The following is a 25,017-nucleotide window of genomic DNA, read 5'->3' on the forward strand; positions in this document are numbered from 1 at the left end:
GGCGATGCAGTCGACAGTATTGAAAAAATAATTATGCAAAATTCATTACTTTTGTAATATTCTTTACATGTCCTAAAATCTTGATAGTCGTATGTAGTAGGAAATGTAATGTGATCAATAATTTGATATCACTTGTAATATCATTAAGATGCTAATTAAGGATCGGATCCTTTTTTTAAATTTCCCCCTAAAATTACATACCCAAATCTAACTGCCTGTGGCTCAGGACCTGAAGCAAGGATACGCATATTCTTGATACCATTTGAAAGGAAACACTTTGAAGTTTGTGAAAATGGGGATTTAATAATTAATGAATCCTTTATTTCCGCAGGTTGTCTAAGAGGCCATCATCATGTCAGCTGGGAATCACAGCTTTGTGACAGAGTTTGTCATCGTTGGGTTCCCTGGGCTTCAGCCAGAGTTCTACGGTCTTGCCTCAACTGTATTATTCTTGGTGTATTTTTGCACTACAGTAGGAAATGTGGTTATTCTTGTATTGTTCGCAACAGACCGGGATCTCCACAAACCCATGTATTTTGTTATTTTACATCTGGTTGTTTCTGATATTCTCTTTAGCACCACCACATTACCAAAGATTATTGCCAGGTATTGGTTTCAAGCAGGAGCCATTTCATTCACAGGTTGTTTTGTCCAGATGTACTTAGTGCACTATTTGGGAACTGTAAATTCATACATTCTATTTATAATGGCTTTAGACCGATATGTTTCAATCTGTTTCCCGCTCAGATATCCAATGATTATCAAAAACTCCACTATTCATATTCTCAGTACTACTGCTTGGATTGTTGCGAAAGCCKGCCCATTGATGATGGTAATTAGGGCCTATCCTCTTCCTTACTGTGACTCAAACAAAATCATGCAGTGCTACTGTGATCATATCGCTATAACAACGCTTGCATGCACTGATAGGGCCCCTTATAGTTTTCCTGCTTTTRTYKTWGCMATGSTGGYATTACTGGGACCTCTTGCTTTTATTATATTCTCATATTGCTCTATTATTGTGGCAGTTGTTCAGATTGCGAGCACACAAGGCCGCCTCAAAACCCTTTCTACCTGCAGTGGTCAGCTGATCATCATTGCACTGTATTATCTCCCCAGGTGTTTTATTTATCTGTCCAGTAATATCGGCATTAGATTCAGCACTGATTTACGTATTGTTATTATCATGTTGTATAGCCTGCTCCCTCCTATGATCAATCTACTGATATACTGTTTTAAGACAAAAGATATAAAACAGAGCTTGATGAAAAGATTCAAGAGATCAACTGATCCCCAGAAGGAGAGGGTCTCTGCTGTATCTTGATGATTTATGTAACACATCTCCTCAAATTGGTTTGCAATTGTTTGAATTCATCCAATTCATTATGGCGTACATATGCTTAATGATTGAGTATTCTTTATAAAAACAAAATCTATTAAAACAAAAATGTATTTATCTATTTTTACCACATGTATTTTTATTTAGCATTGTTGACTCAACACTGAATTGCTTAGTAAAAGTTTGAATTTGAAAGTTGGTGAACACATCAGTTAACATCACTAAACAATGTCAATATCATTTATAAAGCTAGAATCTGCTGTTGCTAGATTTTTGGTACGTATAAATGAATAATACATTTTAAAATACGTCTACATGAATGTGGATGCGACCATGATCACGGGTAGTCCTGAGTGAATCGTGAATCCTGAATAATGAATAATGACGAGTGAAAACGTTACAGATGCACAAATATCACACCCCACCAAAAATGATAACCTCCCCTGTTATTGGGCACAAACCAAGCAGAAACACAACCCAAACAAACAGCAAATGCATCCAACAAGTTTGTAGATTCACACGCTCGATATAATCATTGCATGCTAGGAATATGGGACCAAATAYTCAAACTTTTGACGACTTGAATACACAAATTTGTGAATTTGTCCCAATACTTTTGGTCCCCTAATGGGGGGGAATATGTACAAAAAGTGCTTTCATTTCTAAACGGTTCCCCCCATATGGATGAAAATGCCCTCAAATTAAAGCTGACAGTCTGCACTTTAACCTCATAGTCATTGTATCGTTTCAAATACAAAGTGCTGGAGTTAAGAGCTAAAACAACAACAAAATTGTCACTCTCCAAATACATTTGGGGCTCACTGTAACGTAGATTAAAAAACATGAGCTGGAGCACACCCAGAAAAATGTGTTTGTGTGGAAGTGCTGACTAACGGCGAATAAACTATCAAAATAAAGAAAGTCGCACACTCCATGTATAAACTCCCAGCAATTTAATGGGTATTTACAAACGTTTCGGCATCACTGTGCCTTCCTCAGGGTGTCCGAATAGTTTTGGCGCTCACTGTAACGTATACATTCCTCATGAGCTTAGTTCAGCTGTTTGACTCATTTACAACCCAAAATAAGATTGTTTTTCTCCAACGTTTGTAAACAACGTAAATGTAAGCCAACACTGTAAGCCTTAAAACATGGTTACAACTGTCACGTTCTGACCTTAGTTCCTTTTTTATGTCTTTATTTTAGTTTGGTCAGGGCGTGAGTTGGGGTGGGCATTCTATGTTGTTTTTCTATGTTTTGTTCTGTTGTTAGATTTCTATGTGTTGGGCCTAGTATGGTTCTCAATCAGAGGCAGGTGTCAGTCGTTGTCTCTGATTGGGAGCCATATTTAGGTTGCCTGTTTTCTATTGTGTTTGGTGGGTGACTGTTTCCTGTTGTAGTGTTTGTTTCACATGTCAGGACTGTTTCGGTTTTCGGTATTATTCACGTTGTTATTTTGTATTTTTCAGTGTTCAGTTTTAATAAATTAAAATGGACACTTAGCACGCTGCGTATTGGTTCGATCCTTGGTACTCCTCAGACGAAGAGGACGAGAACCGTTACAACTAAAATGTTGATATCATTAAACGCATTAAAAAAGTCACGACTAGGCTGAATTAAACAGGATATGCGGTAACAATTTTATAAATACCGACAGACAATTTGTTCGTTTGACATGGTGGGATCTTTTTGTGTTGGTAAAATGAACTAGGTAACACATTGCAGTGGACACGCCTTTTTGTACAAATAGTGATATAATAATATCGAAGCAAACTTGGAGTCACGCGATGATATGTTGTGTGGTCCTCCCACTATGACTCGGGAAACCATGCCGTTTATTAGACTACAGATTAAATAAATTGTGATGAACTTCACAGGGTGGTGAAAGTGCACCTGATGATCTTGACGTTCCATTCCAATAATTATCAAGAGTCTTATTCTTGTGACATGATGATGGATGGTTGGCTGCCATTGGACACATAAAAACAATAACGCTCATATCCATGATAATCGAATGTAGGTAGCCTATACACACTGTATCTGCAGGCTTTTGGCTACAGCACACATGCCAAGACTAGAGTGGGCACATTTTCTATAGTATATAACACAACAGTTTTTGTGACAAAACCATCAGAACAGTTGAAAATGCGAAGGAAACCAATTTAACTTGTATTTTTCATTGGGCGCATGGGAATTTAACCACAAACCTTATTTTTATATGTAGTACTTCATCACGCACAGTCTTGTATCCACAATAAGTGAGTTTGATGGGAACACATCTCTGGTGGAAATCTATCTCATATTGGATTGAAACCTAGTGATGGTCATTCCTTGCATCAATGGCTATGTCTATGAATTTAACAGAGGCGGGTGGTCACTTTGATATTGTTTCTACAAAGGATTCTAGCTATAAGGTGATTTCTAATAAGGATACCAGAATAGCACAATATCAACATTACTCTTTATTGTTGATGCAGTGCCATAATGTGCCATAATTGTATCTGAAGCAAGTATGTACACTATGATTGAATTCCGGCCTTGCAAGTAAAACATGCAAGCATCATTAGGCCAATTCCATTTCTCCTTCTACCTCCTTGCCAAAGTGTGCACTTGTTCACTCCCTCATGGACCGTCAAAGAAAGGACAAGTTTATGTAATATAGTAGAGGATCTCCTTTCATAGAGACATAAGGGACTGTAACATATTCTGTTTTATGGAAGCATGGCTCTCTCCAGATATATTGTCCCCATCCATATAGCCAGCGGGGTTCTCCGTTCTTTGCGATAACAGGAAGAAAGAACTCTCAGGGAAAAACAGATGTGGATGGGTATGTCTCATGATTAACAACTCACGGTGTGGTTGTGGTAATGTACAGGAACTCAAATCATTTTGTTCTCTAGAATACCTTAGCAAATGTCAACTGCAATACCTCTAGAGAGAATTTTCTTGATTATTGTCACTGCCGTGTATATTCCCCCCAAGACGACACCACAACAGCGCTAAAGGAACTACACTGGACTTTGTGCAAACACATCTCTTGTGCTAAAGCCTGGGAGAGCAATTGCTCCTTTCCCTTTGGGGACGGCTACAAGAACCTAATTTCGGAAAATCAGATCATGCCTTCATCCTGCACCTCTCCGCCTATAGGCAGAAACTTAATCAGGAATCTCCTGTGGTAAGGAGTGTTCAACATTGGTGTGACCAATCGGAATCTATTCTTCAAGACTGTTTTGATCACGCGTACAGGGAAATGTTCCGGGTTGCCTCTGGGAAGAGTATCGACGTGAACACTAACTCGGTGACTGGGCTCATTAGGAAGTGCAAAGAAGATGTTTATTGATTAGATTAGATCTTATCCAAACCAAAAACAGTGGATAGATGGCAGAATTCACACAAAACTGAAAGGGCAAACCACCGCTTTTAACGACAGCAAGGTCACGGCAAGGTCATGAACTTGTACAAACAGACCAGCTTTGACCTCCGTAAGGCAACAGAAGAGACAAAACGACAGTACAGGGACAAGTGGACTCGCAATTCAATGGCTCAATCAAGAGATGCATGTGGAAAGRACTCCAGACAATCACGGTTTATAAAGGGACAAACTAAACACCTTCGCCACTCATGGAAAACAGCCAGCCACTGACGTGAGCCCCCGTCACTCATGAGGACTGTGTCCTCCCAATTTCCGTGGCCGATGAAAGTAAGACATTCAAGCGTGTTAACCTTCACATGGTGTCATGGTTCCACCTGTAACCAGAGGGCAGCAGAAAAAGTCCTAGAGACGGTAATGCCACTCAGGTGTGTCCAATTTACTCATTATGATTTTCCTGTTAACTTCTTTGGGGTAGGGGGCAGTATTTTCACGTCCGGATGAAAAGCATGCCCAGAGTAATTGGCCTGCTACAAAGCCATAAAAGCTAGAATATGCATATTATTGGTAGATTTGGATAGAAAACACTCTGAAGTTTCTAAAACTGTTTGAAAACCTGAGAAAAAATCCAGCCAGGAAGTGGGAAATCTGAGGTTGGTCGATTTTCAACTCAGCTACTATTGGAGATACAGTGGGATATTGGTAATGTTGCACTTCCCAAGGCTTCCACTAGATGTCAACAGTCTTTAGAACCTTGTCTGATGCTTCTACTGTGAAGTGGGGGTGAATGAGAGGGGAATGAGTCAGAGGTCTGCCAGCAGCCATGAGCTGACCATGCTCTGACCATGCGCGTTCACATGAGAGTTCGCTCCCGTTCCATTTGCTTTTCTGAAGACAAAGGAATTCTCCGGTTGGAACATTATTGAAGAATTATGTTAAAAACATCCTAAAGCCTAAAGATTGATTCAATACTTCGTTTGTCATGTTTTTATGGACTGTAATATAACTTTTTTAACTTTTCGTCCGTACTTTCCGCTGGACTTGCCCGCGCGTCTTGAGTTTGGAATGTGTACTGAACGCTAGAACAACAAGGAGGAATTTGGACATAAATGATGGACATTATCGAACAAAACAAACATTTCTTGTGGAACTGGGATTCCTGGGAGTGCATTCTGATGAAGATCATCAAAGGTAAGTGAATGTTTATAATGTTATTTATGACTTCTGTTGACTGCAAAATATGGCGGATATATTTGTGTCTTGATTGGGCTCTGAGCGCCGACTCAGATTATTGCATGGTTTGCTTTTTCCGTAAAGCTTTTTTGAAATCTGACACAGCGGTTGCATTAAGGAGAAGTGCATATAAAATTCCATGCATAACAGTTGTATCTTTTAGCAATGTTTATTATGAGTATTCCTGTAAATTGATGTGGCTCTCTGCAAAATCAAWGGATGTTTTGGAACTTCTRAACGTAACGCGCCAATGTAAACTCWGATTTTTGGATATAAATATKAACTTTACCGAACAAAACATACAYGTATTGTGTAACATGAAGTCCTATRAGTGTCATCTGATGAAGATCATCAAAGGTTAGTGATTCATTTTATCTATATTTCTGCTTTTTGTGAATCCTCTCTTTGGCTGGAAAAATGGCTGTGTTATTCTGTGAATAGGCACTCACCTAACATAATCGTTTGGTTTGCTTTCGTCGTAAAGCCTTTTTGAAATTGGACACTGTGGCTGGATTTACAACAAGTGTATCTTTAAAATGGTGTAAAATACATGTATGTTTGAGGAATTTTAATTATGGGATTTCTGTTGTTTTGAATTTGGCGCCCTGCAGTTTCACTGGCTGTTGAAGAGGTGGGACGCTACCGTCTCACGTACCCTAGAGAGAGGTGTGTTTTCTGCTGTCCTTTGCAGAAGCTTGAATTGAGCACCCCAAGCCCCCTGAGCCCAACTTTGAGGAGCCTAGGCAGCTGGAACGCACACGTCTGTGCCCACAGGAACGTGACAGGTGCATGCGTGGCGGCTGCTGCCTCTACTGCGGAGGTCTCGGCCATCTCCGTTCTACATGCCCAGAGTTGATAGGAAATGCAGGGGCTCGCCAGGACCCTGACCAGCTGTGCTGTTACACCCCAGCTACCCAGTCACCATCTGACACTACCCGCAAACCACCATTTGGACAACCATCAGCACCACATTTAAGCCTTCGTGGACTCCAGGGCCGCGGATAATTTAATTGACCAAGACTTCACCAGAGAATTACAAATCCCCTGCGTGAAATGTCCCATCCCTCTGCAGATTCAAGCTCTCGATGGACGCACCATCGGCTCTGGCCAGGTGGAATATCACACCCAGCCCATTCTAATACAGGTTGGGGTGAACCACTCAGAGACTCTTAGTTTTCTTTTGGTCACTGCTCCCGAGAACAACCGTGCAGGAGGCATCTCGAGTCCTGAGACGCCTCCTGCAGAGCCAACTATATGTCAAGAAGTGTACCACGTATCCCAAGTGTGAGTTCCACGTATCCCAAGTTTCCTTCCTGGATCACAACATTTCTACCACAGGCATCCAAATGTACCCCGTAAAGGTTGGGGCGGTCGCCGACTGGCCCCGTCCCACCTCACTCAAGCAGGTCCAGCGGTTCCTCGGGTTTGTCAATTTTACAGGCGTTTTATACGCAACTTTGGTGCGGTGGCAGCACCTCTCATGGTACTAACCCGCAAGTCCCAGACCCATTTTTGTTGGACTCCTGAGGTTGACCGGGCATTCATGGAGCTCAAGGGACGTTTCACCTCTGGACCCATCCTCATTCATCCTGATCCTACTCGTCCATTTGTGGTAGAGGTGGCTGCCTCGGACACCGGAGCAGGGGCGGTCCTTTCATAGCAGAACGAGGAGGACAAGAAACTGCACCCATGTGAATTTCTCTCCAAGCAGTTCACGCCAACGGAACGCAACTATGATGTAGGCAACCAGGAGCTCTTGGCAGTTAAGTGGTACCTTGAGGGGTGGAGACACTGGTTGGAAGGGGCACCTCATCCTTTCGTGATCTGGACGGACCATAAGAACTTGGTCACCATTCAAGAATCCAAGAGCTTGAACTCTCGTCACGCTAGGTGGGCTCTATTTTTTAACAGGGTCGTTTTCACACTAGCCTATCGCCCGTGATCCAGAATCAGAAATCAGACGCCCTGTCCCGCCAACACGATGTCTATAACGAGGAGAGGGACTCTGATCTCATCATCCTCAGCTCCCGCATTGTGGCCCCTGTGATATGGAGAATTGAGACCACGGTCCGACAAGCCCAGACCCGAGAACCTGACCCCAGCGGGAGACCCACTGATATACTTTACGTTCTGTGATCAGCCTATTCCCAAGTACTACAATGTGGACACTCCTCTAAATTGTCTGGGCATCCAGAGGTTAATCAGACACTGGAGTTCCTGATTAGGAAATTCTGGTGGCCCAACATGATTGAGGATGTGAGATCCTTTGTTGCGGCCTGTTCCACCTGTGCCCAAAGCAAGTCCTCACAACAACGACTGTCTGGGTTGCTCCAACCTCTGCCCATCCCCAGCCGGACCTGGTCCCACCTGTCTGTAGACTTTATCACAGGGGTACCTCCATCTCAAGGGCTTACCACTAAGCTCAACGCATCAGCGGGTGCACACTGCCTTCCCTCCAGGACATCTACAGCACACAGTGTAACAGGAAGGCCAAGAAGTTAATCATGGACCTCAGCCACCCAAGCCATGGCCTGTTCACCCCACTACCATCTAGAAGGTGGAGATAGTACAGGTGCATCAAAACTGGGACGAGAGATTGAAAACAACTTCTCTCTCCAGGCCATCTAGAGCAACATTTTTATGGAATGATCTGCCAATCCATGTGAGAGTCTCATCTCTTCAGTAGGTGAATGGCAAGGCACTGGAGTGACGAACCACCTTTGCTGTCTCTACCTGGCCGGCTCCCCACTGTCCACTGGGATTCTCTGCCTCTAACCCTCTGAGTCACTGGCTTGCTAGTGCTCTCCCATTCCGTCCCTAGGAGGGGTGCATCACATCGTACCAGGTATTTGTTCACTGGTTTGGCACCCCCCGGGCTCGTGCAGTGGGGGAGATCTTCATGGGTTATACCCCGCCTTGACTCAGGGTAGAAAGTTGGTGGCCTCTTTTTATTTATTTTTTTATTTCACCTTTATTTAACCAGGTAGGCTAGTTGAGAACAAGTTCTCATTTGCAACTGCGACCTGGCCAAGATAAAGCATAGCATAGAATAAATAAAACATACAGTCAATAATACAGTAGAAAAATAAGTCTATATACAATGTGAGCAAATGAGATGAGATAAGGGAGGTAAAGGCAAAAAAAGTTCATGGTGGCAAGGTAAATACAATATAGCCAAGTAAAACACTGGAATGGTAGATTTGCAGTGGAAAAATGTGCAAAGTAGAAATATAAATAATGGGGTGCAAAGGAGCAAAAATAAATAAATAAATACAGTAGGGGAAAAAATTATAGATGGGCTATGTACAGGTGCAGTAATCTGTGAGCTGCTCTGACAGCTGGTGCTTAAAGCAAGTGAGGAGATAAGTGTGTCTAGCTTCAGAGATTTTTGCAGTTCGTTCCAGTCATTGGCAGCAGAGAACTGAAGGAAAGACGACCAAAGGAGGAATTGGCTTTGGGGGTGACCAGTGAGATATAGCTGCTGGAGCGCGTGCTACGAGTGGGTGCTGCTATGGTGACCAGTGAGCTGAAATAAGGCGGGGCTTTACCTAGCAGAGACTTGTAGAAACCTGTAGCCAGTGGGTTTGGCGACGAGTATGAAGCAAGGGCCAACCAATGAGAGCGTACAGGTCGCAATGGTGGATAGTGTATGGGGCTTGGTGACAAAACGGATGGCACTGTAATAGACTGGCATCCAGTTTGTTGAGTAGAGTATGGAGGCTATTTTATCGATGACATCACCGAAGTCGAGGATCGGTAGGATGGCAGTTTTACGAGGGTATGTTTGGCAGCATGAGTGAAGGATGCTTGTTGCAAAAGGAAGCCGATTCTAGATTTAATTTTGGATTGGAGATGCTTAATGTGAGTCTGAAGGAGAGTTTACAGTCTAACCAGACACCTAGTATTTGTAGTTGTTCCACGTATTCTAAGCAGAGCCGTCCAGAGTAGTGATGCTGGACGGGCGAGCAGGTGCGGGCAGTGATCGGTTGAATAGCATGCATTTAGTTTTACTTGCGTTAAGAGCAGTTGAGGCCACGGAAGGAGATTTGTCTGGCAATGAAGCTCGTCTGGAGGTTAGTTAACACAATGTCCAAAGAGGTGCCAGAAGTTATAGAATGGTGTCGTCTGTGTAGAGGTGTATCAGAGAATGACCAGCAGCAAGAGCAACATCATTGATGTATACTGTATACAGAGAAGAGAGTCGGCCCGAGGATTGAACCATGTGGCACCCCCATAGAGACTGCCAGAGGTCCGGACAACAGTCCCTCCGACTTGACACACTGAACTCTATCAGAGAAGTAGTTGGTAAACCAGCGAGGCAATCATTTGATAAAACCAAGGCTGTCGAGTCTGCCAATAAGAATGTGGTGATTGACAGAGTCGAAAGCCTTGGCCAGGTCGATGAATATGGCTGCGCAGTAATGTCTCTTATCGATGGCGGTTATGATGTCGTTTAGGACCTTGAGCGTGGCTGAGGTGCACCCATGACCAGCTTCTGAAACCAGATTGCATAGCGGAGAAGGTACGGTGGGATTCAAAATGGTCGGTAATCTGTTTCTTGATCTTAATATCCCTCTGCTGGTGTGGGGTTGTACTTTGGCAAAGTGGGTGGGGTAATATCCTGCTGGTTGGCTCTGTCCACGGTACAGTGTCCCTCAACCCCCTGGTCTCAGTCTCCAGTATCTATGCTGCAATAGTCTGTGTGCTGGGGGGCTAGTCAGTCTGTCCTATCGTGGATTTTTCTCCTGTCTTATATGCGTTCCTGTGTGAAAGTAAACTCATAATTCTCCATTTCTCTCTCTCTCTCTCTCTCTCTCTCTCTCTCTCTCTCTCTCTCTCTCTCTCTCTCTCTCTCTCTCTCTCTCTCTCTCTCTCTCTCTCTCTCTCTCTCTCTCTCTCTCTCTCTCTCTCTCTCTTCTCTCTCTCTCTCTCTCTCTCTCTCTCTCTCTCTCTCTCTCTCTCTCTCTCTCTCTCTCTCTCTCTCTCGTCCCCCCCCCCCCCCCCCCCTCAGGACTACCCTGGCCTGACAACGTATGGTTGTCCCTGTCCCCATTCCACCTGATTGGATCAGCAGCACAGTTTCTCTCTAGATTTCTTCCTAGGTTCCTGTGTTTCTATGGAGTTTTCCTACCACCGTGCTACATCCTGCATTGCTTTGCTCTTTGGGGTGTTACGTTCCCCAGCAAGAAAACCCAAAATGTTGCTCAAACAGAAAAAACTAACAAATGGGGTGGGTTTAGGAAGGGTTCTGATGGACACTCACGGGGGTGTCCACTGGAATCTAAAAGACAGCCACCACGATTCCCACTAAGAGAAGAAGCTGAGGGTAAAGTGATGGACTGGCCAAGCATGTCTCCAGACCTAAACCCTATTGAGCATCTGTGGGGCATCCTCAAACGGAAGGTGGAGGAGTGCAAGGTCTCTAACATCCACCAGCTCCGTGATGTCGTCATGGAGGAGTGGAAGAGGACTCCAGTGGCAACCTGTGAAGCTCTGGTGAACTCCATGCCCAAGAGGGTTAAGGCAGTGCTGGAAAATAGATGGTGGCCACACAAAATATTGACACTTTGGCCCAATTTGGACATTTTCACTTAGGGGTGTACTCACTTTTGTTGCCAGCGGTTTAGACATTAATGGCTGTGTGTTGAGTTATTTTGAGGGGACAGCAAATTTACACTGTTATACAAGCTGTACACTCACTACTTTACATTGTAGCAAAGTGTCATTTCTTCAGTGTTGTCACATGAAAGGATATACTCAAATATTTACAAAAATGTGAGGGGTGTACTCACTTTTGTGATATACTGTATATTCATATTCCCGACTCTGGTCCGGAAGCTAGGTTCCTGCAATTCTATCCATTTTGTCATGGGATTTTGTACTGTGTATTTAAATACTGTATTCTCGACATAACACATTCCAATAATTCTAGTACTGGACATTGCATTTCAGTTAAACTGTTTATACACACCGCATATTTTGTTATATGCTGGATTCTTGACATAGCTCACTCTAATATATGCACTGCTGTACATATCATTCTTAGTGTATCTACTGCTGTACATATCATTCTTAGTGTATTTACTGCTGTACATATCATTCTTAGTAAACTCAGCAAAAAAAGAAAMGTCCTCTCACTGTCAAGTGCGTTTATTTTCAGCAAACTTAACATGTGTAAATATTTGTATGAACAAAACAAGATTCAGCAACCGAGACATAAACTGAACAAGATCCACAGACATGTGACAAACAAAAATGGAATTATGTGTCCCTGAAAAAAGGGGGGGGGGCAAAATCATAAGTAACAGTCAGTATCTGGTGTGGCCACCAGCTGGATTATGTACTGCAGTGCATCTCCGCCTCATGGACTGCACCAGATTTGCCAGTTCTTGCTGTGAGATGTTACCCCACTCTTCCACCAAGGCACTTGCAAGTTCCCGGACATTTCTGGGTGGGGGGAATGGCCCTAGCCCTCACCCTCCGGTCCAACAGGTCCCAGATGTGCCCAATGGGTTTGAGATCCGAGCTATTCGCTGGCCATGGCAGAACACTGACATTCCTGTCTTGCAGGAAATCATGCACAGAACGAGCAGTATGACTGGTGGCATTGTCATGCTGGAGGGTCATGTCAGGATGAGCCTGCAGGAAGGGTACCACATGAGGGAGGAGGATGTATTCCCAGTAACGCACAGCGTTGAGATTGCAATGACAACAAGCTCAGTCCGATGATGCTGTGACACACCACCCCCAGACCATGACGGACCCTCCACCTCCAAATCGATCCCACTCCAGAGTACAGGCCTCGGTGTAACGCTCATTCCTTCAAAGATAAACGCGAATCCGACCATCCCCCCTGGTAAGACAAAACCACGACTCGTCAGTGAAGAACACTTTTTGCCAGTCCTGTTTGGTCCAGCGACGGTGGGTTTGTGCCCATTGGCGACGTTGTTGCCGGTGATGTCTGGTGAGGACCTGCCTTACAACAGGCCAACAAGCCCTCAGTCCAGCCTCTCGCAGCCTATTGCAGACAGTCTGAGCACTGATGGAGGGATTGTGCATTCCTGGTGTAACTCGGGCAGTTGTTGCCATCCTGTACCTGTCCCGCAGGTGTGATGTTCGGATGTACCGATCCTGTGCAGGTGTTGTTACACATGGTCTGCCACTGCGAGGACAATCAGCTGTCCGTCTTGTCTCCCTGTAGCGCTGTCTTCGGCGTCTCACAGGATGGACATTGCAATGTATTGCCCTGGCCGCATCTGCAGTCTTCATGCATCCTTGCAGCATGCCTAAGGCACGTTCACGCAGATTAGCAGGGACCCTGGGCATCTTTCTTTTGGTGTTTTTCAGAGTCAGTAGAAAGGCATCTTTAGTGTCCTAAGTTTTCATAACTGTGACCTTAATTGCCTACCGTCTGTAAGCTGTTAGTGTCTTAATGACCGTTCCACAGGTGCATGTTCATTAATTGTTTATGGTTCATTGAACAAGCATGGGAAACAGTGTTTAAACCCTTTACAATGAAGATCTATCTAGTTATTTGGATTTTTATGAATTATCTTTGAAAGACAGGGTCCTGAAAAAGGGACGTTTCCTTTTTTGCTGAGTTTATACTGTATCTACTGCTGTACATATCATTCTTAGTATATCTTGTGTAAATTAATTCGGTGTTTAAACTATATGTATAAATTGTATTTGGGTTTCGGTTACAGTGCTGTTTGGGTTGTTAATTGGATTACTGTTGGCGCTATTTGGTTGCTAATGGATTACTGTTACAGCTATTTGGTTGTCTATTGGATTACTGTTACAGTACTTTATAGGTTGTTAATTGGATTACTGTTACAGTGCTTTATAGGTTGTTAATTGGATTACTGTACAGTACTTTATAGGTTGTTAATTGGATTACTGTTACAGTACTTTATAGGTTGTTAATTGGATTACTGTTACAGTACTTTATAGGTTGTTAATATGGATTACTGTTACAGTCTTATAGGTTGTTAATGGATACTGTTACAGTGCTTTATAGGTTGTTAATTGGATTACTGTTACAGTCGTTTATAGGTTGTTAATTGGATTACTGTTACAGTCTTTATAGGTTGTTAATTCGGATTACTGTTACAGTCTTTATAGGTTGTTAACTGACAGACTTATTTTTACTTGATTTGGTTACAGTGCTATATAGGTTGTTAATTGATTACTTTACAGTGCTGTTTGGTTGTTAATTGGATTACTGTTACAGTCGCTATTGGGTTGTAATTGGATTACTGTTACAGCTATTTGGGTTGTTAATTGGATTACTGTTACAGTACTTATGGTTGTAATTGGATTACTGTACAGGCTGCTTTATAGGTTGTTAATTGGATTACTGTTACAGTGCTTTATAGGTTGTTAATTGGATTACTGTTACAGTACTTTTAGGTTGTTAATTGGATTACTGTTACAGTACTTTATAGGTTGTTAATTGGATTACTGTTACAGTGCTATTATAGGTTGTTAATTGGATTACTGTTACAGTGCTTTATAGGTTGTTAATTGGATTACTGTTACAGTACTTTATAGGTTGTTAATTGGATTACTGTTACAGTGCTTTATAGGTTGTTAACCAGAAACCGTGGATGGATGGCGGCATTCGCGCAAAACTGAAAGCACAAACCATCGCATTTAACCATGGAAAGAAGACTGGGAATATGGCAGAATATTAAACAGTGTAGTTTTTCCCTCCGCAAGGCAATCAAACAAGCAAAATGTCGGTACAGGACAAAGTGGAGTTGCAATTCAACGGCTCAGACACGAGACATATGTGGCAGGGTCTACAGGAAATCACGGACTACAAAAAGAAAAACAGCCACGTCACGGACACCAATTTAACACATTTGTCCGCTTTGAGTAATACAGTGTCACTGTCCCACCCGCTAACAAGGACGCAGCCCCCCAAACCCACCCCCCTCTCCTTCTCCGTGGCCGACATGAGTAAGACATTTAAACGTGTTAACCCTCGCAAGGCTGCTGGCCCAGCCGGTATCCCTAGCCGCGTCCTCAGAGCATGCGTAGACCAGCTGGCTGGTGTGTTTACGGACGTATTCAATCGCTCCCTATCCCAGTCTGCTGTCCCCACATGCTTCAAGATGGCCACCATTAAATCCAAAGGGGTCATCACCATGTTGGTCTCCCATAGCAGCTAGCTAGCTTTATGAGACAGATTAAGATATTAAGGTAGCCAACTATCTACCTTTTATCATTAAGTATGATGAAATAAAAACATGTCTTTGAATACTTTGTGTTTTGTGTAGATATTTTGCATCATTACATCATGATTGAAATAAATAAATGACAAAGAACAAGAGAAAACCCCTCACAAACACTTTGAGGATAATTACCTTAGGGAGTAAGGTCAGGTGCAGAATTATGTCATGTGGTGTCAACAGTTATTATAAATTGGACACTGCAAGTGTCCGTGTCAGACATCAGAATTGGGTAAGCCCTGATTTACTACTATGCAGATCTGGAGTTACATGGCATGTCTTGATAGCTCACTTTATGTATCTTCTTAATGTGTTTTCGGAATATATGAATGAGATGGAATATGTTCTCTAATCTTTAGATGATAACATTGGATAACTTCACTTCATGACACAAGACTCCATTGAAAGATTTATTGTGAGATGCAGCTTTTGTATTGACATGCCACACATTGGGCAAAAATAGGTTGCTGAATAATGGTTATTCATTATTTTAGTATTATTCTTTAAATGTCTTCATATCTTGACAGTAATATGTAGTGGGACATACACTGAGTATACCAAACATTAGGAACACCTTCCTATTACTGAGTTGCATCCCCCTTTTGCCCTCAGAACAGCCTCAATTCATCAGGGCATGGACTCTACAAGGTGTCGAAAATGTTCCACAGGGATGCTGGCCCATGTTGACTCCAATGCTTCCCACAGTTGCGTCGAGTTGGCTGGATGTCCTTTGGGTGGTGGACCATTCTTGATACACACGGGAAACTGTTGAGTGTGAAAAACCCAGCAGCGTTGCAGTTCTTGACACAAACCGCTGCGCCTGGCACCTTCGGCCATACCCTGTTCAAAGGCACTTAAATATTTTGTCTTGCCCATTCAACCTCTGAATGGCACACATACACAATATACTGTATTTCTCAATTGTCTCAAGGCTTAAAAATCCTTCTTTAACCTGTCTCCACCCCTTCATCTACACTGAWTGAAGACGATTTAACAAGTGACATCAGTAAGGGATCATAGCTTTCACCTGGATTCACCAGGTCAGTCTGTCATGGAAAGAGCAAGTGTTCTTAATATTTTGTATACTCAGTGTATAACATGATGAAAAATGTCATATCACTTGTAATATCAATAAAATAATGCAACGTTAAAACATACCGGTACGCTAGAAGAGATATGTACATTAACCTRTAATGATACATATTGCATTAACATCCTATTAATGTACTTTTCACTCTAAAACGTTTAGTGTCAACAACAAAAAGATTTTACTCCGTTGATATAAAATGTATGAACTTATAATACAACCAATTGTGCTACCTAGTTTTTGCCTGGTTTTGTTAATTCAACTTGACTTCCTGAGTTGACATACTGTAAATTAAAGGTGAAAGGCAGCCTGGTAACTTAAGTTAGGTCAAATCAAATTGAGTTGACAAAACTAGGCCAAATAAAATGAGTTACAACTTCATACAACATAACATTTTAAGTCATGAGGGTAACTCACATACTTTACGATGAAATGGATAACATTTCCATTTAGATTTCAATGAAGGATTCAATAATTAACTAATCCTTTATTTCCGCAGGTTGTCTAAGAGGCCATCATCATGTCAGCTGGGAATCACAGCTTTGTGACAGAGTTTGTCATCGTTGGGTTCCCTGGGCTTCAGCCAGAGTTCTACGGTCTTGCCTCAACTGTATTATTCTTGGTGTATTTTTGCACTACAGTAGGAAATGTGGTTATTCTTGTATTGTTCGCAACAGACCGGGATCTCCACAAACCCATGTATTTTGTTATTTTACATCTGGTTGTTTCTGATATTCTCTTTAGCACCACCACATTACCAAAGATTATTGCCAGGTATTGGTTTCAAGCAGGAGCCATTTCATTCACAGGTTGTTTTGTCCAGATGTACTTAGTGCACTATTTGGGAACTGTAAATTCATACATTCTATTTATAATGGCTTTAGACCGATATGTTTCAATCTGTTTCCCGCTCAGATATCCAATGATTATCAAAAACTCCACTATTCATATTCTCAGTACTACTGCTTGGATTGTTGCGAAAGCCGGCCCATTGATGATGGTAATTAGGGCCTATCCTCTTCCTTACTGTGACTCAAACAAAATCATGCAGTGCTACTGTGATCATATCGCTATAACAACGCTTGCATGCACTGATAGGGCCCCTTATAGTTTTCCTGCTTTTRTYKTWGCMATGSTGGYATTACTGGGACCTCTTGCTTTTATTATATTCTCATATTGCTCTATTATTGTGGCAGTTGTTCAGATTGCGAGCACACAAGGCCGCCTCAAAACCCTTTCTACCTGCAGTGGTCAGCTGATCATCATTGCACTGTATTATCTCCCCAGGTGTTTTATTTATCTGTCCAGTAATATCGGCATTAGATTCAGCACTGATTTACGTATTGTTATTATCATGTTGTATAGCCTGCTCCCTCCCATGATCAATCCACTGATATACTGTTTCAAGACAAAACATATAAAAACAAGCCTTATGAAAAGATTCAAGAAGTCAATTGCTACACAGAAAGACAATGTATTTGCTGTAAGCCAATGATTAAAGTAGATTTTTAATGAGAGATTGAGTTCTGTTATTATGTTTAGACATACTTGTCCCTACAACAATATTAACTGAGTACCAAATCCTGATTTCAAGCCAAAATTGACATATATGACCCTAACACTGTGTAACAGTAGCAAACACCTTGGTGGATTGACGCAGATATAGCATGTAGTGTTTATTGTTGTACGAAGAACATTATGTATTTGTTTATTTTAAATCCGGTTGTTTCTGATATTCTCTTTAGTACCACCATATTACCAAAGATGATTGCCAGGTATAGCCAACGATTACATTTGTTTTGAATCAGAGGATTTTTTATTATGTTCAGAATTCCCTACAACAATATAAACTAAGTACCAAATCCTACCTTAAAATCCAAAATGGACATACAAGGAAGGCCTTGATTCTGTTGAACCTGCTCAGTAGGGAACACATTTTGTTAGATTGACACAGACACAGCATGTAGGGTTTCTTGTTGTAGAAAGAGTATTGCGTTACCTCACTGGGTAGTTTTTCCCCTTGTGGCTTTGCCATCTACAGAACTTGTCAACGTCATCACAAATTATTCGGTCACTAAGTAGATAAATTGTGAGCATAAAGATCATTGGTGAAGAGCTTCTCAGGAAGTGTCTTCGTACTCACATTTTAGTTTACTGTAATCGAGGTAAGGACATTTTTCTAACATAATTTATTTGATTTTTGGTGTATCAAACTGAGTACATGGATGATGAGTGATAATGGTACTTCGTTTCTCATTTGATTTGCCAACACCTTATTTGAATGTCTGCTTTTAAACTTCTTACACATATCATTGCTTTGTTTGTTTCCTACTACATTTAGTAAATCCACACATAAGGCCTGTTGTTCATGATTAGTATAGCTTTACAGGTCCTGGTTATACACTATGTAAGTCAATACATTCACATCTAATTAATCATATCAATGTACAAATAACACATTACAATTGTCAAAGGTTTACTGATGGTTATTTACAAACCAAAAATATATACATACGTATATATATATAATAATATGATTGTTGGCATTGTAAAACAATTCTGTCTGTGAGCTGAAATAATTATTGGTAAATGCACAATGGGCCAAATCCTAACATGAAATCTGCACTCATAACATTTCTTTGTTAAAATCTTCTTTTGAAAATATGCATGATTTACATGAAAGTCACATATGTATACTTCAATTTAGGATTTGACACTGCAGTATCATGAGCAATGTTACATTTGATTTGACAAAAACTCTTAGGCTGCTCTAGGTTGTAATGATGGATAATTTACTATAACATAAATGTTAATTACTTTCCAGTGGTGGTTCTAAGAGAACACATCATCATGTCAGTGAGGAATCACAGCTTTGTGACAGGGTTTGTCATCGTTGGGTTCCCGGGTCTTCAGCCAGAGTTCTACGGTCTTGCCTCAACTGTATTATTCCTCGTTTATTGTTGCATTTTAATAGGAAATGTTGTTGTTATCATCTTGTTTGCAACTCATAACGTTCTCCATAAACCAATGTATTTTATCATTTTGAATCTGGTTGTGTCTGACGTACTATTCAGCACCACCACTTTACCAAAGATTATTGCCAGATATTGGTTCCAGGCAGGAGCAATTTCTTTCTTTGGTTGTTTCTTGCAAATGTACTTAGTTCATTATTTTGGATCCGTAACTAGCTTTCTCCTATTGATAATGGCTTTAGACCGATACGTGTCAATCTGTTTCCCGCTCAGATACCCAATGATTGTCAACAACTCAACTATTCATATACTCAATGTGACTGCGTGGGTGCTTGCACACCTTCCCTCTCTTTCAATGGTAATTAGGGCCTATCCTCTTCCTTACTGTGACTCAAACAAAATCATGCAGTGCTACTGTGATCATATCGCTATAACAACGCTTGCATGCACTGATAGGGCCCCTTATAGTTTTCCTGCTTTTGTTGTAGCAATGGTGGTATTACTGGGACCTCTTGCTTTTATTATATTCTCATATTGCTCTATTATTGTGGCAGTTGTTCAGATTGCGAGCACACAAGGCCGCCTCAAAACCCTTTCTACCTGCAGTGGTCAGCTGATCATCATTGCCCTGTATTATCTCCCCAGGTGTTTTATTTATCTGTCCAGTAATATCGGCATTAKATTCAGCACTGATTTACGTATTGTTGTTATCATGTTGTATAGCCTGCTCCCTCCCATGATCAATCCACTGATATACTGTCTAAGAACTAAGGAAATAAAACAGATAATGTTCAAGCGTTTTAGACCAATACAAGTGCACGTTCAATAAGGACTAATATATTATTTTTTGTTCAATGAAATAAAAATGCTATACTGTAAATTTGTACATGTGTGCTTTATAAGTGTTGCATTGCTGATTTCCACGGCCTAACTGAGTATAAAGACAAGGGGTTTCAGCTTCCACAACAAACAGCTTGTTTGTTATTGTTTCATCACACAATCAACAGTTAGTCCAGCTGAAGTTCCCTACACTCTTAGAGRAAATGTGCTGTCTTGAACCTAAAATGATTATTCGACTATCCCCATAGGATTATTCTTTGAAGAACCGTTTTGGGTTCCATGTAGGATCCTTTCCACAGAGGGTTCTAAATGGACCCCAAAACRGTTCTACGTGGAACCCAAAAAGAGTTCTATCTGGAACCAAAAAGGGGTTAATCTACATTTTCAAAGAATGTAGGTAGGGTGTGTGCTCTGCTTTTCATGATTTGCGTGCACATGTATTATTTACAACATCATGTTGGATGCATCAAACAAGAGAAAACATTTTGGGTACAATAACAGTTATTTTTATTGTAGAGCGTGTAAACAGAATGCTTGCGAACTCATCTCTAACACAACAGTCCCTCTAAGAGGCAGGAGTGAGGAACTGCATGTCTTTCTTAGCAGACAGCTGAAGCAGTGGAGCTATATCTATATCTATATATATCTATACCTTTCAATTTCTTGTATTCTTGTACACATTCTTGTATTCACATGGTCCCATTTGTCAGGGACCACGTACAACTGCTATGTTGCAGAGTTAAGATAATATAAGATGTATTGTACTTTATTGTCCGTTCACTTTATTGTCCGTTCACTATATTGTCCGTTAATGGAAATGTGTCTTTATGCTCACACCCCAAACCCCTGAGACAAACACACACATAAGGGACTGGAAGCAATTGGTCAGACGCATGGATCAGCCGCAGAGAAATTGTAGGGGGTCAAGTGCCTCGCTCAAGGGCACAACAGCAGGATGATGCCAGCAACCCGGGCTGCTGGCCCACTTCTCTAACCACTAGGCTACCTGTCGCCCAATAAGCTTTCAAGATTGTTTGCAACTGCAGTAACTGGATTGGAATGTACCACCCAGTTCCCCCCATTTCTCAGCCCTTCATCTCGATCCCCCTGTATCTGTCCCCTGGTGGTTCAGGCCTGGTAGGTCTTGACTAGGATCCACATGAGCAGCACAGTTATCAAGACTACTGTGAAGTTCAGAAACAGCTCCTGCACAGACCGGTCCATTCTGCCCYGAGAGGTGTGGCAGGAGAGGAGAAGAAGAATGGGAGTGTGTGGAGACAGGAAGGATGAGGGTCCTCACACCTTGCTTGGGAGGGCAGGTCAGTCTGTTAGGGAGGCCAAAGTCTCTGAAGGTGGAATCTGAAAGGGGGGGAAGATTTTACCTAACTTTCTGGTGACAAATTAAAACTTACCCAAACACACCAACTCCCAGGTGCAGGACTGGAACCAGATAAAAGACCTGGCTTTAAACCGCAAATTCTAATTTCGAGGCCCCCATTATTAGCGCGAATGATATAAATTGTGCCAAAACTTAGAGTTGTAACAGGCCCACTAGGATTAAGTGGAACCAAGCCATTTAACACTTTTTGCCAGAATGGCCCTAATGACCAGTCTGTCCCTACCTTGCTCTTTCCTCTAGCTCCTACCCTTTCTGTAGCAGGTTGGCATTTATTGTCAGAGAATCTTGCCTGAAGGCAGCTCTGCAGACATGGTCACTACTGGCAGAGCAAATCATTTAAAATCTGATTTTAAAACCTAACCCTAACATTACAGCCAGAGTCACCCGTGATACAAGTCAGTATTCGACGTCATCCATGTTGCTGAGACGTCCGGAGATGACGTGGAAACCGGCCCACTTAGGGGCAACAGGAGCGCTGTACTCTGGAGAGAGGTGTCCAGGTTTGCATCTCGCTTTGAATGGCTATGGCAACGGGTGTAAAGGTTCTGCGCTCTTAATATCCAAAGGTTGCAGTTGATATCCCTGGATAGAAAAGTTGTTTTGCATGTAAAAGAAAATGTAAGACCTTAATCCAACCTTAAACATTAATAATTGGATTAAGAGGCCTTAACCTTAGGATTTCAGAGTTAACCTAATTTAACCCCTAACTTATAAAACACTTTGATTTAATGTCCAAACTAACCTAAATCAACTTTGAAATGTGATTTTGAGAAACATGGACTGAACATCTAATTCTGAATATAGTGAGAGAGCTAGATTAACAATACACTAACCTAACAACACAGCTAAACTTAATTCTAACTATTGAAATTATTTCTCACTGAATTTGTACATATATAGCCATATTTGACTTTGCAGCTGGCCCATCTAGTGACAATCATTATTAAGTTTTTCTGCCTCCGGAGGCGTAGATCAAAGATTTCCTTTTGTATTATGCAGTGCAGAGAAATAAGAACTTGACGACACTTCCTATCTACAGATGTGTCTATCTATATACGACCCGAGTATACCCCAAATTGTCACGCGAATAATACAAGAGATCGAAATCAAGACAAAAACATAGAAAAGGTAAGAAACCAGGTATAGGATCATTTATAGAAGAAAGAAAGGGCAACGACAAATAACAAAAATGAAAAGACAAACGTCAACATAGATCAAACACCTATATTAGAGCGACGAGATAGCTACAGAGGCAATATTATATAGCGGACGGAGTAAGAACGGAATACGATAGAAGAAAGAGCAATAAAACGATCGAAAAAATACAAGAGAAGAGTCACAGCACAACACCATATACTATGGAGCCATAAGATAAATGAAGGCCAAAATGGCTATTTATAGACTTAAATAACAAGAAAGCACAGAACAGGACAACCAATAAACAACATAGCCAGACAGATAAATATCAAAAATACATCAAGATAAAAAATCAAAGCCAAAAATTTAAGCGCGATCTTTGGACAGATTAAAACGAAGCCACAACAGTCCAAACAGAGACCACAGGGCGCATGAAAGACATACGCAAACCTACCGATTCGTACACGACTAACGATAATAATCAACGGTCACAACAAAGCGCCCGCTGTCTCCCAAACAGAGAGTACGACAACAAACTGCACTGAAGACCATATAAAAAACGCTTACGAACTAAGCGCCCCCGACGCTCATACAATAGTAACGACAACTGACTTACCACACATTCAAGCCAAGGATACCCACTCCACAGTACGGAACACATCCCAAATTACCACGTGGAATTGAAGCTCAAGCAGACAGACAAGCCAATCACTAAATACTAAAGAACACCGTCATCTACTGAGCAAATCTATCCTACTAGACCACAAAACACAAGGCTATTCGCAAATTTTCTAAGCTGAGTAGAGTGTGAACTACCCAGGTGACACAATTAGTGAAGTCTGTTTTGTTACGTAGGAGGAGGCCTCTCTTCCATCTACAATCAAACAACAGTCAGTCGGTCCACCAACACTCAGGACTGCATCACCCACAACAGGCCGTCCCTCAAGGTAGCTAAAAGAGCGCAAACCATCTAATAGCTAGGAGGTAATACTTACCTGATATTAAATGCACATCGGCAAATTAGAGCCATTCACCATTCTACACAGCTGATCCGTAATTAAAAAACAAGCAAAAGGCAGGGCAAATAAAAGAATTCAATTACCTACTTAACTTACCGATACTACATAAACAAATTTACTTAGACTTACTGAAGTAGATTACTGACTCTCCTACTGACAGCAAAACGCTTTCCTTACCCCATGAGAAACGGGAGTGTCCACTACCCGCGTCTACAATTTGAGAAATTAAACACAGTCCCCAAAAGTTCCACGATGTGATTCAACAACACGACGGCGTCCTACAAGACTACCATTCATCAGAAAGAGAGACGGCATGCAATTTGTGCAGCCGGACTCCACGGACCCCCACTCTGGCCATGATACTAGACACCTGTGTGTCTTGACACTATTATAATGAGTCATCCCGCAGTGTCTTTGATTGTACCCTGATGAAGACAGCTTGCCTGTCGAAACGTTGGTAATTAAACATTTTTGCATCTGAGCTCCTAGAGTGTGCGGCTCTCCATTATTTTTAAGCCATTGGGCATTTACCTGGCTGGGTCTGGTGGTGGGTGTGACAGGCAACGGTCCTCTGTAGTCCTGTGGTGGGGTTTAAGAGTTGTCTGTCTGTCTTCTACAGTCCTGGGCCAGGGTCACCCCTAAAGTAACTCTCCTGCCCAAGGTTCAGATATAGTTTCTGGATGTTTGGCCGTGGGGTGGAGCCGACCCTCTGGAGCCTGACAAGAAATCTGACATGACCACATGCGGACACTACACCACACTCCCTCTGCTGATGAGGGCAGGACCCAGGGATGGGGGACACAAGTGTATTTTACAAAGCACATTGTCTGGGCTGGATACAGTAGTTCTAAATACATATCTTTCTTTTAATAAAAGATAAAGGATGAGGCGTGCGGAAATATGCATGTTGTGCTTGGGCTTGGTTATGGATTCACCTCACGCGAATACCAATGGCTTGGTTATGGATTCACCTCACACAATAAATAAATGGCTGGGTTATGGATTCAACTCACACAATAACCAATGGCTGGAGTATAGATTCACCTCACACAATTCACCTCTATGACTCCCTGTATCCTTATAATGGGCCACATGGGCACTAAAAGGAAATATTGCATTTTAAAAGCCTAAATTAAGCAGCCTTTAAAAAAATAGACCACATTGAAATTCAATAAATCAGAGTTTTAATATGAATAGACTTGCTTAAAAAAAAAAGTAATTTCTGAAGATGATTAATTATTTAATGTTATTAGTGATTCCAACCCTGTCCCTCATTTTAACATCAACCCTGTTAAATAAACTGAACTCTCATTTTAACATGGTGAAATTATTCCTTTAAAAAAATAATCAAAAGACACATTGAACATCTGATAGTCAAATCGTAG

General features: G+C 41.7%; 4 protein-coding genes across 4 annotated transcripts; 3 read left to right on the forward strand and 1 right to left on the reverse strand.

Annotated features, from left to right (window-relative positions):
• Positions 1-352: 352 nt before the first annotated feature.
• LOC111959266 (olfactory receptor 2AT4-like) lies at positions 353-8,078 on the forward strand. Its single transcript, XM_070437631.1, has 4 exons — positions 353-1,315; positions 7,015-7,226; positions 7,383-7,590; positions 7,854-8,078. Exons 1-4 carry the CDS (start codon positions 353-355, stop codon positions 8,076-8,078), a joined length of 1,608 nt encoding a protein of 535 aa, XP_070293732.1.
• An 8,707-nt stretch (positions 8,079-16,785) lies between these two features.
• LOC111959267 (olfactory receptor 2AT4-like) lies at positions 16,786-17,760 on the forward strand. The gene has a single exon (XM_023980745.1). The coding sequence runs from the start codon at positions 16,786-16,788 to the stop codon at positions 17,758-17,760; it is 975 nt and encodes a 324-aa protein (XP_023836513.1).
• A 1,352-nt stretch (positions 17,761-19,112) lies between these two features.
• Positions 19,113-20,066, forward strand: LOC111959268 (olfactory receptor 2AT4-like). Its single transcript, XM_023980746.2, has one exon. The coding sequence runs from the start codon at positions 19,116-19,118 to the stop codon at positions 20,064-20,066; it is 951 nt and encodes a 316-aa protein (XP_023836514.1). The 5' UTR covers positions 19,113-19,115.
• A 540-nt stretch (positions 20,067-20,606) lies between these two features.
• LOC111959869 (sarcolipin) lies at positions 20,607-24,334 on the reverse strand. Its single transcript, XM_023981705.2, has 2 exons — positions 24,164-24,334; positions 20,607-21,436 (listed from the first exon to the last, which is right to left on the reverse strand). The coding sequence occupies exon 2, from the start codon at positions 21,299-21,301 to the stop codon at positions 21,206-21,208; it is 96 nt and encodes a 31-aa protein (XP_023837473.1). The 5' UTR covers positions 21,302-21,436; positions 24,164-24,334; the 3' UTR covers positions 20,607-21,205.
• Between the last annotated feature and the right edge of the window lie 683 nt (positions 24,335-25,017).

The sequence above is a fragment of the Salvelinus sp. IW2-2015 genome, linkage group LG36 (assembly GCF_002910315.2).
Source record: "Salvelinus sp. IW2-2015 linkage group LG36, ASM291031v2, whole genome shotgun sequence".
In the NCBI taxonomy this organism is placed as follows: Eukaryota; Metazoa; Chordata; class Actinopteri; order Salmoniformes; family Salmonidae; genus Salvelinus; species Salvelinus sp. IW2-2015.